Source organism: Spermophilus citellus, assembly GCF_964194105.1.
Source record: "Spermophilus citellus genome assembly, chromosome: 12".
Lineage (NCBI taxonomy): Eukaryota > Metazoa > Chordata > Mammalia > Rodentia > Sciuridae > Spermophilus > Spermophilus citellus.
Window position 1 is genome coordinate 5,547,159 of NC_138198.1, and position 18,009 is coordinate 5,565,167.

General features: G+C 36.3%; 1 protein-coding gene across 1 annotated transcript in view; it reads right to left on the bottom strand.

Moving 5' to 3' along the window:
• The window catches only part of LOC308631963 (arf-GAP with SH3 domain, ANK repeat and PH domain-containing protein 1-like), a 67,155-nt gene that overhangs the window by 45,488 nt on the left and 3,658 nt on the right, over positions 1 to 18,009 (bottom strand). Inside the window, exons 3-8 of the mRNA XM_081263512.1 lie at positions 16,619 to 16,721; positions 16,166 to 16,310; positions 15,392 to 15,495; positions 3,881 to 3,995; positions 3,552 to 3,725; positions 165 to 271 (exon numbers count right to left, since the gene is read on the bottom strand). Coding sequence (XP_081119638.1) covers positions 165 to 271; positions 3,552 to 3,725; positions 3,881 to 3,886 — 287 coding nt within the window. The 5' untranslated portion in view covers positions 3,887 to 3,995; positions 15,392 to 15,495; positions 16,166 to 16,310; positions 16,619 to 16,721. The remainder of the gene's footprint in view (positions 1 to 164; positions 272 to 3,551; positions 3,726 to 3,880; positions 3,996 to 15,391; positions 15,496 to 16,165; positions 16,311 to 16,618; positions 16,722 to 18,009) is intronic.

Genomic DNA, 18,009 nt, shown 5'->3' on the forward strand with positions numbered 1-18,009 from the left:
TGTGTTGCTCAGTTTGAATAATTGCTCTTCTCCTTAATTTTAGTTTACGTTCATAAATTTCACTCTATTCCAATGATTATGTCATTCCCATTAATTTAATATTTTTAACTTGAGTGATTTTACTACAATATTAACCTTTTTCTAAAAAATATAAAGTACTATACCTTCCCTTATCATCAACTTCATGTATGTTTGCTTTATTCTTAATAAAAAATTCTACCATCATCTTTCTGTTTTTCTTTACGGCGAGTAGAAGTGGTGTTTGGCCACTCTGAAAAACAACAAATATAGTTTATTCACAAGATTACTACTTTTCAACTGAAGTTAACCTTACAAAATACTGTATGAACATAAGCATATAATAATAATGTAAATTAAGAGTAGCCACTCTCTTCTCTTCCCATTCTGCTGCCATACGTGCTGCTCTTTCATTTTGAGATGCCTCTCCTCTGACTAGAGTGGCCACATGAACTCCAGCATTTCTAAAACTGCTTCATACATTTACTGTTTCCATGGATCTTTGCCGCTGTCAAGCATTCATCCTGGCATCTTGGAGTTATGTAACATGAATCCTCCTCAACCAAGAGCATCGTTAGGACATAAACTGTATTTTATATCCCAATAGACCCATTCCCTAATACATATTAGTAAAGGATATAAGTATTATATTTCACTAACAAGCCAAATTCTCAACTCACTAGTAGGGTGTATAAATCATATTCTGAAGAACATCTACTTTTCCAGTAATACCAAGCCTCATAGAAAAGATTCCTTGTTTTACTGCTAGAGAAAATTTACACAACTGTGCATTGTATGTCCAGTAGTACAGAAATAGCTTTTCCATTGCTTAACACCTACTTGACACTGATTTTTTTATTGGAGATATTCACATGTGAACAATTGAAGTTACAGGAATATATTTCTGAGAGCTTTCCAGCAACATGGAAGTTTTCTCCATGTTATACAAGTCCACTTGATTCTTTTTTATTTATGAAATCAGAATCCCAGATTCCAATGGAAGGAATTTCTGCTTAAAATTGATAGAGTCTGAGTAAACTATGTTGCTTTTTCATAACTGTTCCTGTGTCTTCTCTTATTATAAGTTGAAAGATATTTATCTTACATGTCAGAAAATTCAATACAAAAATATATTATTTTTATGCAATTGGAGAAAATTTTTCCAACTAATCCACTGAGAGGGGATTAACAAAGAGAAATAATCAACTCAAAAAAAATTAACACAGAGCTGGGATTATGGCTCAGCGGTAGAGCACTCACCTAGCACATGTGAGGCCCTGGGTTTGATCCTCAGCAGCACATAAAATAAATAAAATCAATGTATTGTGTCCAATAAGAATTAAAATATAAATATTTTTAAAAACTCCAAACAAACAACAAAAAAAACACCCAGTCAATAACTGAGCAAAAGAACTAAACAGAAATTTCTCAAAAGAAACACAAATGTCCCAACTATATATAAAAAAGTCTTCTACATCTCTAGCAATTATGTTAATGCAAATAAAAACTACACTAAGACTTTATCTTACTCCAGCCACAATGGTAATTATCAAGAACACAAACAGTAATATATACTGGTAAGAATGTGGGGCTGGGGATGTGGCTCAAGCGGTAGCGCGCTCGCCAGGCATGCGTGTGGCCCGGGTTCGATCCTCAGGACCACATACAAAGATGTTGTGTCTGCTGAAAACGAAAATAATAATAATAATAAATATTAATATTCTCTCTCTCTCTCTCTCTCTCTCTCTCTCTCTCTCTCTCTCTTTCTCTCTCTCTCTCTCTCCCCCTGGTCAAAAAAAAGAATGTGGGGGTAAGGCACACATTTACACTGTTGGTGGGACTACATACTAGTACAACCACCCTGGAAAACAGTTTGAAAATTCCCCAAAATCTAAGAAGGGAACCACAACATGAAACAGCTATCCCATGACTCAGTATTTTCCCCAAATTAGTAAAACAAAATTTTACGTGTAACTGTATATTAATACAGTCACATGTGTTTACAGTAGCACAATTCACAACAGGTAAATTATGAAATTAACCCAAGTACTTGTGAATGGATGAAAGGATTAAGAAATTCTGGTGCACATACATACAATGGAGTATTACTCAGCCATAAAAATACATTATGTCATTTGTTGGTAAATGAGTTGGTATCCAAGAATATCATGCTAAGTGAAATAAGTCAAATAAGAAACTCAAAGGTAAAATGTTTCATATGTGGAAGCTGGAGTTAATTAAAGAAAAAGAAATGAAGAACAGAATATCAAAAGATGTAAAGAAGATCATTAGTGTAGAAAAAGAAGATTGAGAGGCACAGAGATAATGAAAAAGGGAAGGCAATGAAGAAGGAAATCTTTAAAATTCATGTTATATGCATATATAAATATACCACAGGTAATTGCACCCTTATGTATAAGTAAAAAGAATCAACCAAATAAATAGGTGAAAGGAGGTCCAGGAGAATAGGAGGGGGAGAATGGAGGAGGAGGGGTAGACAGATGGAAAAGAGGGAATCAATGACTCAACTGGAATTCCATAATTCCATGCATGTAAGATTTGGGGGGAATGAATTCAACTACTATGTAAAACTATAAACTCTAATAAAAATAACATTGAAAATGTATTCTCACTTGTAATGACAATCCTGGTAACATAATGCTTGGATATTTTCCAAAATTCTTTTTATTCTCATCCACTTTAATTGCTACTTAAAGTTACTTATAATTTTAGGCAAAATTTAATTCAGAAATTTTGTGTATCATCAAGATTTATGCTGATCTACACAGATTACTTGTAGTATCATGAAAGGCACTAAACATTTGCATTTTTAAGGAACAAAGCTGAAGACTAATACATAGTACAGCTGGCAAAATCCATGAGTTACTACTTCTAGCAATAATTTATCCATTCTAGCAATGAGTGACCCAATCAACCTTTCAAAAATTCCAGTGGGAACATGATTTTTATAGTATATATAGAGAACACTATTTAACTTCGAAATTCTAAATTCAAACAATTAATCCCATTTGAAAGAGACTCATAATATATTATGTAGTCCATATTCTTGTATATCAGTAGAAAACACCATGAAATCTTTATCACACTATATTAAAAAAGAGGAGTTGTAACCTCATTTATAGAGGCAAAGTAGGTGATTGGAGTAAGTGCTGCAGTTGCCAGAAGCAAACTGAAGAACATGTGTGCCCAGCATGTGGGAGGCAAACCCTGCACACCACACCACACAGTACTATGGCTCAAGGGGACCGCATCAGGTTCCTTCACAGAAGCTTGAAGTTCAGATTTCTGCATGAGTCTCTTGAATTCTAAGTGTGGATTCAACTTATGGAGGCAAACTAAATACACACATGAGCTACAAAAGAAGGAGGAAGAATACGAGAAGAACTTCCAACATTTGCTAGTATTTTAATAAAAAGAAAATTTGCTTATAATCAGTATTTTTAACATGCATTACTGTTAATTTTAAGAAAAATTTTAAATATTTTGAAAATAATAGTGATTGATGAATATACCATGTTTTTGGCTTCAATATCTGCGTTGGATGAAAGCAGTTTTGTTGCTATTAATGTGTTCCTATAAAAGATAACATAGTGGAGCGAAGTTTCACCCTTGTTGTTGTGAACATTTGGATTGGCACCATGTTCTAGAAGAATAATTGCACATTCCTCTTCCTCATATTGTAGGGCCTGTTGGTTTTAACCAAGAAATAGATTGTAAATTTTGGAAATCCAAGAAAAATATTTCACGTTTTACTCATTAGTTATAACTAAATGGCATTAACCAATTTTTTTTCTAAGCATTTCATCAAATTCATTTCCTGCAAAACCACTGGTATATCTACCTTCATCAATGGTGTGTTGCCATCACTGTCACACAAATCGACATTACATTTCCTCTTCACTAGAAGAGCCACCACTGCTGGATTGCCATAGGCACAGGCATAATGTAGAGGGGTTCTGTGCAAGTAAGAAGCTTTATTAGGAATTCATAAGGTACCTTTTGAAATATACAACTATTTATGCAATTATAAACATTAAGTAGCTCATAATTCCTCTATTTTCTTATGAAGATGGTACAATATTTAGTAGCTGTCATTACTTATTTTATTAATGAATGATCAGCCTATGCCACTGACATTTTCTTCTTATTTCTTGTTTCTGATACTGCTGGAGATTGCACCCTGGGTTACTCAACTAATGAGTCATATCCTAAGCACATTTTTATTATATAAACAATTTTGATGCAGGGTCTCACTAAATTGCCCACTGTGGTCTTAAACTTCCAATGCTCTTGCCTCAGCATCCTAAGTCACTGGAATCATGGGTATGTGCGACTGTGCCTGGTTCCATTGATTTTACTTATTTTTGTTTGCTTTGTTTTCATATTGCTGGGGATAGAACCCAGGCCTGAAGCATTCTAGGTAAGGAAGGGCTCTACCACAGAACCACATCCCCAGAGCAGAGCAGCCCACATGCCTAGAAAGAAGATGGACTTGAGATTTAGCTCATCTTCAGTATGAATTCTACTTTAGACTCTGTGATGTACTAGTTATCCCACAGTCTTACTCTCCCTCAATTTCCTAAAAAAGTAAGGAATAAAATGAGTATCTCCCTGAATACTACCAGGATGTTTAATGGAGAATCTATGTAAAACATCTGAAGATTTTGTGGCACCAGCAACAGCTCCATAATTGGTAGCTATTGTAATCAATATTATTGCTTTTTATCAACTAAGAGTATTTCAATTAATAAGTTAGTAGTATTGTAGTGATTTTTAAAAATATATTTTAAAAACTATGTATTTCAATGAGTCTAAGATGATTTTTTTTCTTATCATTTTAACAACACTGACAATGGAATCCCACTAATAATTCGGGCTGCATTACAACTACAATTGGCAGCATTTAATTTTTTCTTCATAAACAAAATAAAGAACCATCATAATTCATGGTGCCTTACCTTAAGTGAAATGTGAGACAAACAATAGATTTATGGCAGTTCTCATGACATGGATGGCATTAAAATTCAGTTTTAAAAGTATGATAGGTAAAGTAGGCTGAATAATAACAGTAAAAGGCCAAACCGAAAGCAAACAATGCCAAAGGAAAAAGAACCCAAATGAATTAATATGGTTAAATTAATTCAGTATTTATATATATATATATATATATATATATATATATATATATATATGGGATTTATATATGAATCAGGTGTTTTCAATGTTCAGTATTTAATACTGTCTTAATTTTTCACAAGGGACGTTTACAATTTCTTACCTCCATGAATGCATGATTGAAAAGGAGGAAGAACTGTTTCATTTGAAATTGAGTCCTATCACGTCAGTTTTAATTAACTGGTCACACCTAGAAAGTTTTTATGTAAGAGTTCTCTGAGATAGTACAATATGTCAAATACAAAATAAGTAGCTGTGCAGTTCTTGCACATTAAAAACGTATTCATTTTATGAGTACAAATGAATAGAATTAAAGAATAATTCTTTAATGCTTTACTTTATAAAAGTTTCACTTAAAAATACTAAAGTTGAGAAGTTTAGTATTTTTATGTGAAACTTTTATAAAGTAAAGCAATATTTTTTCAGGAGTAATAATCTTTTATACTTGCTCTCTTCTATTCTCTCGAAAACAAAATTATTAACCTATAATTGCATATGTAAAATAAAATATATATATATAAGAAATGTATGTATAGTAATATCTACAATAGATGAAATGCACTATAGGACATCTATATAGAAATGTACTAGAAGAAAACATAAATGCTTTCTTCATTTTGGCAAAGGCATTCTAAGAAATAATGAATTTGAAAGAAGACTTCTTTTTTTCTTACCTCTCTTTTTAAAATTTATTATGTTGATGATGATGACAATGTTATTGTTGTTGTTTTGCTGGAGATTGCCCCCTTACCCTTTGCTTTGACATGCAAGAAGTGCTCTAACATTGAGCTACATTTCCAACCTTGGAATTCTAATTTAATCAGATAAAATACTCTAATTTTACAGATGCTCAAGTGACAGTGACATATGAACATAGAAAAAATATTTATGTCCTTGGCAATAGAAGGAATTTAAGTCTAACAAATGAAATAAATTTCGCAGCTACAGTATTTTGAAGCTGAAGAGTAGTGGTATTGGCTGTTGATTATGGCTTGAGCTGTTTATTGCTCCTCAAATAGATGATTTAATGATAACTGCTGTGCCGCATTTAAAACTGTGCATGCCACTACCTACCAATTCCATTTTACTCTCCCTTCCAGATATTTGAGTATTCTTTTTATCCTGTTCCAGTCACTTATCTTTTGGCCATTGGCAAACAAGTAATTTGTGAAAGTTAATAATGTATTTTGATACACAGAATGGCAAGTCTTTGTTCATTGCAAACATTTTGTTAGTGTCATCATGACCCTAAATGACTGCGTGTGGAACTAAAAAATGTACAGATATTTTTATTTGTTTTTTGTGTAATTGATAACCACAGAGAGAGCTCACATTTGGGGTCAATGAGTATTCTAATGCACAAACCACAAGCAGGGCCTACCTTTGATACTCTTAGTCCCTTCAGAACAGAGTAGGGCAAGCTACAGTAGGGCAGCAGCAGGCAGCACTGTACAGACTAGGCACCCTTTGTGTGCTACTCCCTTGGCCCTGGTGACTGAGAGCTTGCACGGCCTGGATGCTCTCAACCAATGCTCTACTCTTCATGCTTGTATAGATACACAGTAATGGATAACTACAGGAAAGGGTACTGGAACAGTGGAATCAGCAATTTTGGAATTTTGTGCGAGAAGCTTTTGGCAGATGCTTTTTTACTTTAGTCTAAAGTGATAACAAAATTGAAAAAGCATGTTGTGTTTGGTGTTCTGGAAAGTGTGAAAGCTGCCAGTGAACTCTAGTGTCCTCTGTGGAAAGGTAGCTAAAGGTAGTTAACTTCACTAACTGAAGTTAATGAAGTATTTGCAGAAAATTCAGGGCTTGTCAACACTGTTGTTATGAAAATGGTTGGATGATCAAGATGACACCAAGTTATCCTAAGAATTTCATAAATTAGTGAGTGAAGCATGTGAGAAATAAGTAAAATCTTATTTTTAGAGGTGGAAGACACACCCCTAAATATACTAGTGTGAAGGAATTTTAAAATATAAAAAAGAAGAAAGAACATGGAGCCATCTTCCCAATTCAGAGTTCTTGTGAGGCTCTTGGGACACAACAGGTAATAGATTACATCTGAAAATTTTTCAATGCTTTTGAAAATGTGTACATTAAAAGCTGTTGTGTTTATTTTTTTTTAAATCAGTGACCTTACAGGGAAATTTTAAGTGTCTGGGAAACCAGTTATAAATTTGGTTTTGTTTAGCTGCCCATTAGAAGTTCTGGGTACTGAACTCCCAAGGTGTGCAGGTCCTGGATATTGAGGACTCCACAGGATATTAAAGTCAAATATTCTGGTGAAAGGAGAACTGGTATCCTTTCTGCTCTGCTCCCATTGGCACAGCCTGGATGGTACCGGCTTCAATTCCATCAGCCCATTGGTCCCTTACCCCTCAGTCCCTGGCCTCCCAGACCCTATTACCTATTTTTATGATCGGTGCCATCAACAGGACATCCACGTCCCAGATAACGCTTAATTCTTCCCAGTTCACAATTTTTGGCAGCCTGGTGGATCTTCCCAAGAGGGTTATATCCGAAAAACTTGATTCCCAGGCTTATATAAACAAACTTTCTCCAGGCTCTATCCATCCTAAAGACAATTAGGTAACAACCTCTGTTAAGTGGCCTACCAAAGCAGGTCTGCCATTACCTATCTGCCAACCAACTGGCAAAATAGTCGTTGCCAGGTGACACTGATAAACACAAATGCACATTCCAGAATCTGCATGGCCCTAGGTGATTGGCTCCTGGAAGCTCCGCCCCCTGTACTGTGATCAGCGCCTGGCTATTCTGTACAGACCCCACCAAGAACCAGGTGGGACTCCTCTGAGACCCCCCCAAGACCCATACAGTGAGTGAGATGACCCACCAGAATCAGGGGGGCCTCAATGGCGGGCAGGTGAGAACCCCCCACACCCAGACCTGGGTGGGCAGGACTCATCCTCTCTGCCATTGCACAGCTGCCTATGTCCACAGCAGGAAACAAATACTGCACTCTTCCTATTACTTTATTCAGTAAATGGCAGAAAAGGAGATCCCTGACTTAAGATGTCCATTAAAAAAATCTGGAAAAATTCAGGAATGCATTTAATTTAAAGCAACAGATTAGAAGAAAACAACAGAATAACTGCGCCAAAAGCAATTTTAGTGTCACTCTGCTGCATCATCCACTCCCTGACATAGCTCTGCTCAACACAAAGAGGGAGTAAACAGCCCACCAGTTCCACTCAAAAGCAAAAGGAGAATAGTGTAACAACCATCACCCTAGGCTTTCCAGTGTAGTACCAAAATGTTCTGATTTGATTTCTCCCGATCCAGATTACTGAGCAGAGAAGAAGAGATGAGCTATTTGGAGATGACCCGAAACAAAGAAGAAGTGGTGCAACACATGGATCAACTTGCAGCCGAAGAAATCATGGTCCCCAGTGGCTACTGTGCCCAGAACCCCCACAACCTCTGCACTGTCTCCTTCTGTAAACAACTCTAGCCTTCATTTCTGGTGTTCCCTCAGGGTTTGCCATTACATACTTCAGGTGCTTTCTCCAAACAGACTGCAGTAGGTTTTGCCACTGAGGAAACCAACAGCCACAGAGGAACCCTGCATCTTTCTCTACTACAAAAAGCCTCAAAGGTGTTTGCATTCACAGTCTCCAAGCACCTGTACCACTACCTCTAGATTCTGCCTACCCAAGGTAACCTCAGCTAGAGTTGCCACAAATCCAGACTCAAGGTCACCAAACAGCCTTTTCCTGTGCAAGAGAACATGAAGGCTGCAGCCCATACTGGAGGCACAATCCCATGTGATGGGTGTACACCTGCAGCCATATCCATGCACACTGCCAGATGTTGGACTGGCAGTTGCACATGCACAATACCACTTCCAACACCTGCCACCAGCCACTGCTCGCCATATTTAGCAGCCTCTGAAGTTACATACACATGTCACCAGCTCTGTTTCATGGTGTTATTAACATATGTAAGCACCCAGAGTCCCATTAACCATCCCCACCACCATGTAGCTTTGCCTGAAGAGAGTTGTTCTGTGCCACTGCACACGTTTCTCCTCAGTTCCACTCACAAAAAAATAGTGCATGTTTACAACCATCCTCAACACCTCCATGTCCCTGCCACCGTACTTCAATTCACAGGTGAGGTTTCTAGCTTTATGCATCCATGATCAGGCCCCAGATCTGTAGATACACAGCAGCCAGGCAAAGCTCTACTTCTGGTCCTTCCCTGAAGCCCTATGTGTCTACAATCAGATCTGATCTTACAGTCCTATGCTTTAACAAACTAGGTCCCACCTCATAGGCCCTCTTTGCCAGCCCTGGCTTCTGTCCTTGGTCCTAGCTTTTCATTACTACTTCTCTGCCCACAGGTAGCCTGTCTACATTGCACATGCCTGCAGCTGACACTGCACCAAAGTGTGCACAATGCCTGGCCCATATGTCTTTCACCTTTTCTAGTCTTCTCTGCATGGATCTAGAGGCACTATCTATGACCCAGCTAGTCCTCATAGCAACTCTAGATTTCCCATAGCTCTAGCCACCAATGACCATGAAGGTTCTCATGTTACCAACAGTTGTGCCTGCTAAAAGAGAAGCAATGCATCCTTCAACCTCAGATAACAAAGATGTTGCTCCATGCCACTAGACCAGTGCTATACTAGGTCAGCTTGTCCTCCCATACTGCTCTGCAGGAAAAAGCTTTTCCATCCTCAAATAAGTCCTTAAGTCTGGAAGAAGTAATGGTTTCTTCAAATGTGCATGCACCTTTTCAAGCTACTAGGGTCAAGAAGAATCAGAGAAACGTGGTAACACAAGGAACACAAAAAGTCTTCATTAAATGAATGGTCCAACAAAATTAGAGACCTTGATATAATGAAAATGGGAGAACAACATAACAGTTGGGTTAAAACAAAATCAGTTCAATGAAGAAAGTTTATACCAGGAGCCAACCCATGACACCCACCCTGATTCAGGCACAGATGACTTCCTATTCCTCTTAGAATAAAGTTCAAAATACTCACCATGGTCCACAGTCCCCATGACCAGGCAATGATCTCCGTAATCCTTTTGTACCCTCCCTTGATCTCGCTCCCTCCCCTCAGGGCCTGTGGCATTATTTCATATCCCTGCACTTCATCCAATGCCTCTGGTAGCACCTTGCTCCCACTTTTCCTGCCATCACAGGACAATGAAGCCCTCACTCAGAAGCAAGCCAGTCTTGGAACCGTGAACACTGAATGCCTAGTTTGTGTCCTTTACAGGGCCTTCTTCATTGTATTTATTGTACTTAATTTGTTTTACCCCTAAATATTAACTGAAATGAAGGAGACCAGACATACTATCTTGGACACTGTTCTAACCTACATAACTGACTTGCACTTTATCTTCCAGGACTCAGTCAAATTTGCAAAATGAGTGAATAGATGCATGGAGACACTCATGGACTCTCTGCTTCTCTAGGCTTTCAGGTCAGGACCTCTGCATAGGGCCACATCAGCCAGTATCCCTCAATCTCCCTTGATAAGCTTTTTCATTGGCAAAAATAATTTTGGCAAGTCATTTTTTTAAAGAGATAAGCACCATACTCAGGTTCTCATACATGCTAAAGCACTCTACCACTAGGCCATATACCCAACACCTGGGTCAATGCTTTTAAACAAAACAAGATTCCTATAAAATGGTCTAGTGTTGGGGGGCTGGTTGAGGTGACAATTGGAGGGAGCCATATATGGAACACAGAGTTTTCGTGGCAGATGAAAGGCCTTGTGAGGACCACACTGCATACTCTTTGCACTGCTGAGGTTTGGGGAAACCTTTCTGTACCATGCCCACCCAAAAAGAAAAACTTGCCAGCTTAGATTCTTCAGAACTAAATGGAAAACATTAATCAAATAGACTGAACAGACATCTATGGACTATTTAATCCATCAACAATAAATTCATTTGCTTCTCCATGAAACAATGACCATTCTTTGAAATAGTTCATATTGTCAGGCGTGGTGGAGCACACCTGTAATCCCAGCAGCTCAGGAATCTAAGACTGAAGGATTGCAAGTTCAAAGCCAGCCTCAGCAAACAAAAGGTGCTAAGCAATTCAGTGAGATCCTGTATCTAAATAAGGCTGGGGATGTGGCTCAATTGTCAAGTGCCTCTGAGTTCAATCCCTTGAACCAAAAAAAAAAAAAAATCATATTTTTGAGTACAAGGTAAATACAAGAAATAGAGATAACTTCTTGAACCCTATAAAATCATAAATGAAAGAAATAAGAAGTTAATGACAAGAAAGAAACATTTTAATGCCTGGAGGTTAAAATATACAACTCTGGATTAGGATTGGATAACAGATACAATCAGGGGAGAAAAAAATTTCAGAAATAAATGGGAACAGGCATACAATACATCAAAATTCATTGGGTTATTAGCACCCATAAATAATTTATGTACCTATATATCAATGGCAAATGAACTGAAAGAGAAATTAGAAAAATATCCTATTCAAAATAGCCTCAGAAAACAATATAATACTTTGGAATATATACAAGAAAAGGTATGAAATAGTTCTACAATGAAAACTACAGAATACTGAAGAAAGAAATTAAAGACCTTTGAAGATGGACAGATCTCCCAGGCCCTAATTCTGCCTATCTTAGGCAGAATTAATATTGTCAAATTAACCATACTACCCAAAGTGCTTTGCAGATTCAATGCAATTCCTATAAAAATACCAATGAGTTCCTTTGTAGAAATAGAAAAATCACCCATAAAACTCATTTGGAAATATTAGAGAATCAGAATAGGCAAAGCAGTCATTAGCAAGAAAAGTGATGCAGGAGGCATTACAATCAGTACCAGAACCATGGTAAAGAAGAGAAGACACAGAGAAAAACCCACACAAGTACAGTTATCTAATATTATAAAACAGCACCAGAAACAAACACTGAAGAAAAGATAGCATTTTCAACAAATGGTGCTGGGAAAACTTGAAATACACATGTAGCAAAATGAAATTAAACCCCTACTTCTCATCCTGCACACAACTCAAAGTGGATCAAGGACTTAGGCATTAGAACATAGAGACCATGCAACTAACTGAAGAAAAAGTAGGAATGTAAGCTTAGGAACTTACTTTCTTAACAACACCAGAACAGCACAAGAAGTAAAATCAACAATCAATAAATGGGATGGAATCAAAGAAGCAGCCTTTAAAATATTCTTCTCAGCTCAAGAAACAATAATATGAAGAGAAAGCCTACCGAACAGGAGAAAATCTTTACCACCTGCACGTCAGTTTCAGCATTAATCTCCAGGATATATGAAGAACTCAAAAACTTTATACTACTACTAATAATAATATTAATAATAACAACAACAATAACAGCCACCCAATCAATAAATGGACTAAGGATCTGAACAGACACTGCACAGCAGAAAAAAATACCATCAACAAATATATGAAAAAACGTTCATCTTTAGTAATTATAAAAATGCAAGTCAAATCTACACTGAGATTTCATCTCACTTCAGTCAGAATGGCAATTATCAGGAATTCAAGCACCAATAAATGTTGGGGGGATGTAGGAAAAAAGGTTCATTCATACCTTGCTGGTGGGAAGGCAAATTTTCAATTTATCATTATGAAAAGCAGCATGGAGATTCCTCAGAAAACTTGGAATTGACCCAGTTATCCCACTTCTCAGTTCATACCCAAAGGATTGAAAGTCAGAATACTACAGTGATGCAGCCACATCAATGTTATAGCTAAACTATGAAACCTGTCTAAGTGCCTTTCAACATATGAATGAATAAAGAAAATGTGGTATACATACACAACCAGATATTACTCAGCCTTAAATAAGAATGAAATTATGGAATTTGGTGATAAATGAATAGAACTGGAGAATATCATGCTTAACAAAATTAACTAATCCCAAAGAACCAAAGGCTGAATGTTTTCACTGAATTTCAGATGCTAATTGACAATAAGGGCTGGGGTTCCTAGGGACGAACAGAGGTACTGTGAATAAGGCAGAGGGGAGTGAAGGAAGGGGGAAAGGAATGGAGGTAGGAAGAATAGCAGAATGGATCTGACATAATTACCCTATGTGCATATATGACTACATGATCAGTGAGTCTACGTCATGTACAACCAGAAGAATGAGAAGTTATGCTCCATTTATGTATGATGTCTCAAAGAGCATTCCACTGCCATGTACAACTAAATGGAATGAATAAAAAATGTTTTTAGGTGCTCAGGAAAAAAGAAACACATATCAAATAACTGTAAAAGATTAAAAGGTGTATCAAAGATGAAATCAGAATTAGAAATCACCTGATCCAATCCACCTATTTCATTAATGAAAAACCTTATTACAATACTAACATATCCCCAACCAGAAAAAATGAGAAAGTCAAATAATTATCAAAATTATACTACATACAGAATTATAGTTCACATGTGAAAAATACTGTGATACATACAAGAAGAATAAAATTTTATAAGATGAAGGCAATCCTCATACTGCAGACATTTTCTGGCTTAAAATTGGCACCCACGCTTCTCAAAGAAAAAAGATAATGGGCATGGAGTCAAACTAATGGGGTTCCCTCCACAGCCATCTGTTTCCTTCTCTGGCTTAGTATCCTTCATCCTTACTGCAAGTTATACTATTCCACCACAAGGATGAAAGATCACCCAAAGGATCATGGCAGGCACACATGAGGAACACCAAAATTGGAGGCGAATGAGAACGGAGGGCTGCGCTATTACTATCATCAACATGATGGACTAACACTAGCTTCCCTGTGTGCCTAATGCTAGGAATTCAAAAAGAAGTGAGATAATATGAAACTTTACTCAGCCATAAAATAAATGAAATTATGTCATCTGCAGGAAAATAGATGGAGACCATAATATTAAACAAAATAAGTCAAACTTAGATGATAAAAGATCATATGCATTCTCTCATATGTGCAAGCTAGAATGGAAAAATAAATAGAAAGGTGTTGGGGATGATCTCAGGAAAATCAAGGGGAGATAATTAAAGAAAAAGACCAAGGGTTGAGAGGTAGGCAGGGAGGGAAGAAGTGCTGGGAAGCAATACTGGCCAAATTATATTGTTAAATTTTGTGCATGTATAAATATATAACACAAATCCTTGTTATGTACAATTATAATGCACAAATTTTAAAAATGTTGAAAAAAAAATAGCCAGTGTGAACATTGTTTCAGCTTAAAAATCTACAAATATCTATAATCATTTAATGATGTTCTGTCTCTTGGAAGCCCTATTACATACGTACACATGTATGTGTAAGTTTTTCTGCATATTTAAATTACTGTACTAAACATAGACATAGATAGATAGATAGATAGATAGATAGATTATGACACTCAAGACTTACAAAAGAACTCAACCTATTCATAAGCAGGGTGAGCCCCTGACCTTCCAAATGTGGACCCACTTAACTAAAGACAGCATAACTTATGCTCTTTATATAATGGCTTGTGGTTTTCTAACTGAAGTGCTTTTTGTTTGGGTCCTTTATTTATTTTAACCCCAATTTGATATCCCTACAGATATATTCATGTTCTAAAACAGAATGGGATAGACAACCTGTCCAATATTAAAAGTAAATATATTAAATACCAAATAAAAATGCTATTATATATTTTCCAGCATCCAAAATACTGCTACATGTGAAAATAGGTTCCAAGGAAAAACTTTCTGAATAACAATGAATAAGAATCAAAAAATAGAAAACTATAAAAGTAACCTTACCCACATACCTTATAAAGGCAACATAAAATGACTTACTTACATATCATAATATAGAAGTTATGGTAGCTTATAGTTATAGGTATTTAATTATATGAGCATTTACTCCCTGCTGAAGAGCATTTATGGTTCAAGGACAGATCTTCTGTTTCTATACTAATATCAATCATTCTTCCAACCATAGGAAAGTTCATTACTGAATTCTCATTCTGTGTCATATGGTCAAGTATTAATGAGAGACAAGGGAATGCCATTCAACTGTAATTGAGATGCTCATATAGTTTTAAGAATTTCATTAAATTCATGTCACTCTACTACAATCATTTTTAAAAGAATGGTTTATAAGTATGAAGAAGGAGTGATTCAAAATCTTATTTTATTACATCTACAATAGAAACATACCTTGATGTTTTTGATTCAGATACATGGTCAAATGTTTATATTTTCCATTGGGTAGAGTTATTTAATTTTCCATACAAATCCACAAAACATTTGCTTACTGTACCCTGTCAGAAAATAGATTTACAGGTAAAAGTATCTGTTATGTAAAAACTGTGTAGTGAATATGGCTCTCAAAATATCAGTGGAAAACATACTTATGATTTGTCTCGAGAAAAATATCACTTAATATTAAAACAACAGTTGCAAGATAATAATTGGAACAGCTCAGTGAAATTTCCCACAGGTGGTTAACAAGTCACAATATATAAACACCAATATAGCTGAGAAGGATATGAGTTGGTTCTAAAATGCATTTATAACTTGAGGCTTTTAATTTATATTTTCCTTCTCTTCAAATCAAGTAGCCCAGCCTTAAGAACTCTCCAAATCATTTGAGATAAGCTTATGTATATTAAATAAGAATATATCCTGGAGGATCTAATGGATCAAATTTATAGTCTCAATCAATTTTTTCCAATTTGACTTTGAAGAGAAACTCAACATTGAAGCAAAACCAGTATAAATGAAAATGTAAATCTTAATATATAAAATTGCGATACATTAAGTTCCACTTCAAAATAGCCTTAAAACCTGGAAAAGAATAAACTGAAAAAAAAAAACACAAAAGCTCAAAATTTTGATTAAAAAGTATCTCCTTCCCTGTTAATAATTATCTATTAATATGACTAATATATCATACAACAATTTTAAGAAGGAAAGTTTATTTTTCCTTACATTTTCAAAACCTTGAGTACATGGCTGACAAACACCACTGCTTTGGGCTCAAGGTCAAATAGAAAATCTTGGCCAAAGTTGGAGAAGAACATAGAGATTCAGGATACTGGTGTCAACCTTTTTGATAAAATAACACTAAAAAAAACTTCAAACATTAAAAATAAGATAGACATATACATACACTATACATACAGAATCCCAAAGAAAAAACATTAAGATAAAAAGCAGCTCTGCAAGACATATTATAATCAAAGGATCTAACAATGGAAATAAAGAAAAATAGTAAAAGATACACATGAAAAACATTAGGTCACATTTATATAAAATTATATTTGTTTGTATAAATTTCATTATATTTATGTTCATAAGCTTCACTTCAAACTTCTCACCTCAGACTCTAAAATCAAGGGGGTTTGGAATAAAGTATTCCAAGCTTTGAAAGTATATACTTACCAACCAAGACTGCTATGTCCAGCAAAGTTATGAACGGAACAAGGAATGACATGATCAGTGACATAATCAGACACAGAATGCAAAGGGTTGAAGGTTTTATACCCTATGAAAAAGGTAGAGAGAAAAATTAAGAACAAACAGGATCACATAAAAATAGAAAGAAGATCACACAGTGATGAGCCACCTGACTGGTTACAAAGACTTAAGAGGGTAAAGCAGTAGCTACAGGATGAAGTGTACTTTGGAATATATAAAAATGCCCTGAAGTTTCTGAGAATTCTCTCTCAATGAGGAATAAATTAAAAACAATATTTATGCCCTAAAAAACATCATATGATTTCACTGCCAGAGGAAAGAAACATTGCACATGTATCAACTGAGGCTATGGAGAGAATTCCTTCATAAGTCGCCAGAAGGCAGTACAGAGCGCAGTGAGTGAGTGGAGGGCTACTGGCACTCTCTCAGAAGAACGCCAGAACTCCTCCCTTTCTTCACTTCAGTCATGGTTTTCACATCTATTGGCAGATTGTTGGGTTCTGAAATGTCTATCCCAAGTACAATATCAATAACCATATTGCCATCTTTGTTTTTGCTCAAATTCTGCTGTATGTCACAGCTTCCTTCCTCAAATATCCTCAAGTCCATGTTCAAAGGCTGGTTCTCCAATACAGATGCAAGTACACAGTCTGCTCTGATCAGCTGCTAATGCACCAGGACCAACAACATCATGTCTTGACTAGCAAACAGTACTGCAGGAACTTCCACACATCCAAACAGAGCTACCAAAGAGGCACACATTGATAATGGCCCATGAGCTGAATGCTGATGTCACCAGCAGCAGAGTTGATGTTCATGGAAAATGGGGTGCATGGTGTCAGCCAAAGACCAATCACCAGACAATTCTACTTTTTCAAAAATATGAAGACCCCATCCATTCACAGCTTCTACTTCCTTGGTCAGAACAACTTCCTGTTCTCTCAACCCCAAACCTCAATATATGAGTAAGTCAGACTAGCACTAAGCATCTGTTTCTTTCTTTTTTTAAAAAAAATTATTTTTTACTTGTAGTTGCACACAATACCTTTATTTCACTTATTTATTTTTATGTGGTGCTGAGGATCGAACCCAGGGTCTCACATGTGCAAGGTGAGTGCTCTACCGCTGAGCCACAACCCCAGCCCCTATGCATCTGTTTCTTAACAACACTGATCTTAGATATTGGTCTTTCCTTTTTCTCTTTCTACTTGTGATTTTGAGAAGATCCACTTCACGGTGCTGATCAACCTCACTTGCTTCAGGCATACACCTGAGCTCCCAGAGAAGCAACCTGTGAAATTTGAGGGAGGGGCCGACACTGCAGGCTCTCTTAGAAGATCCAGACACTATTCTAG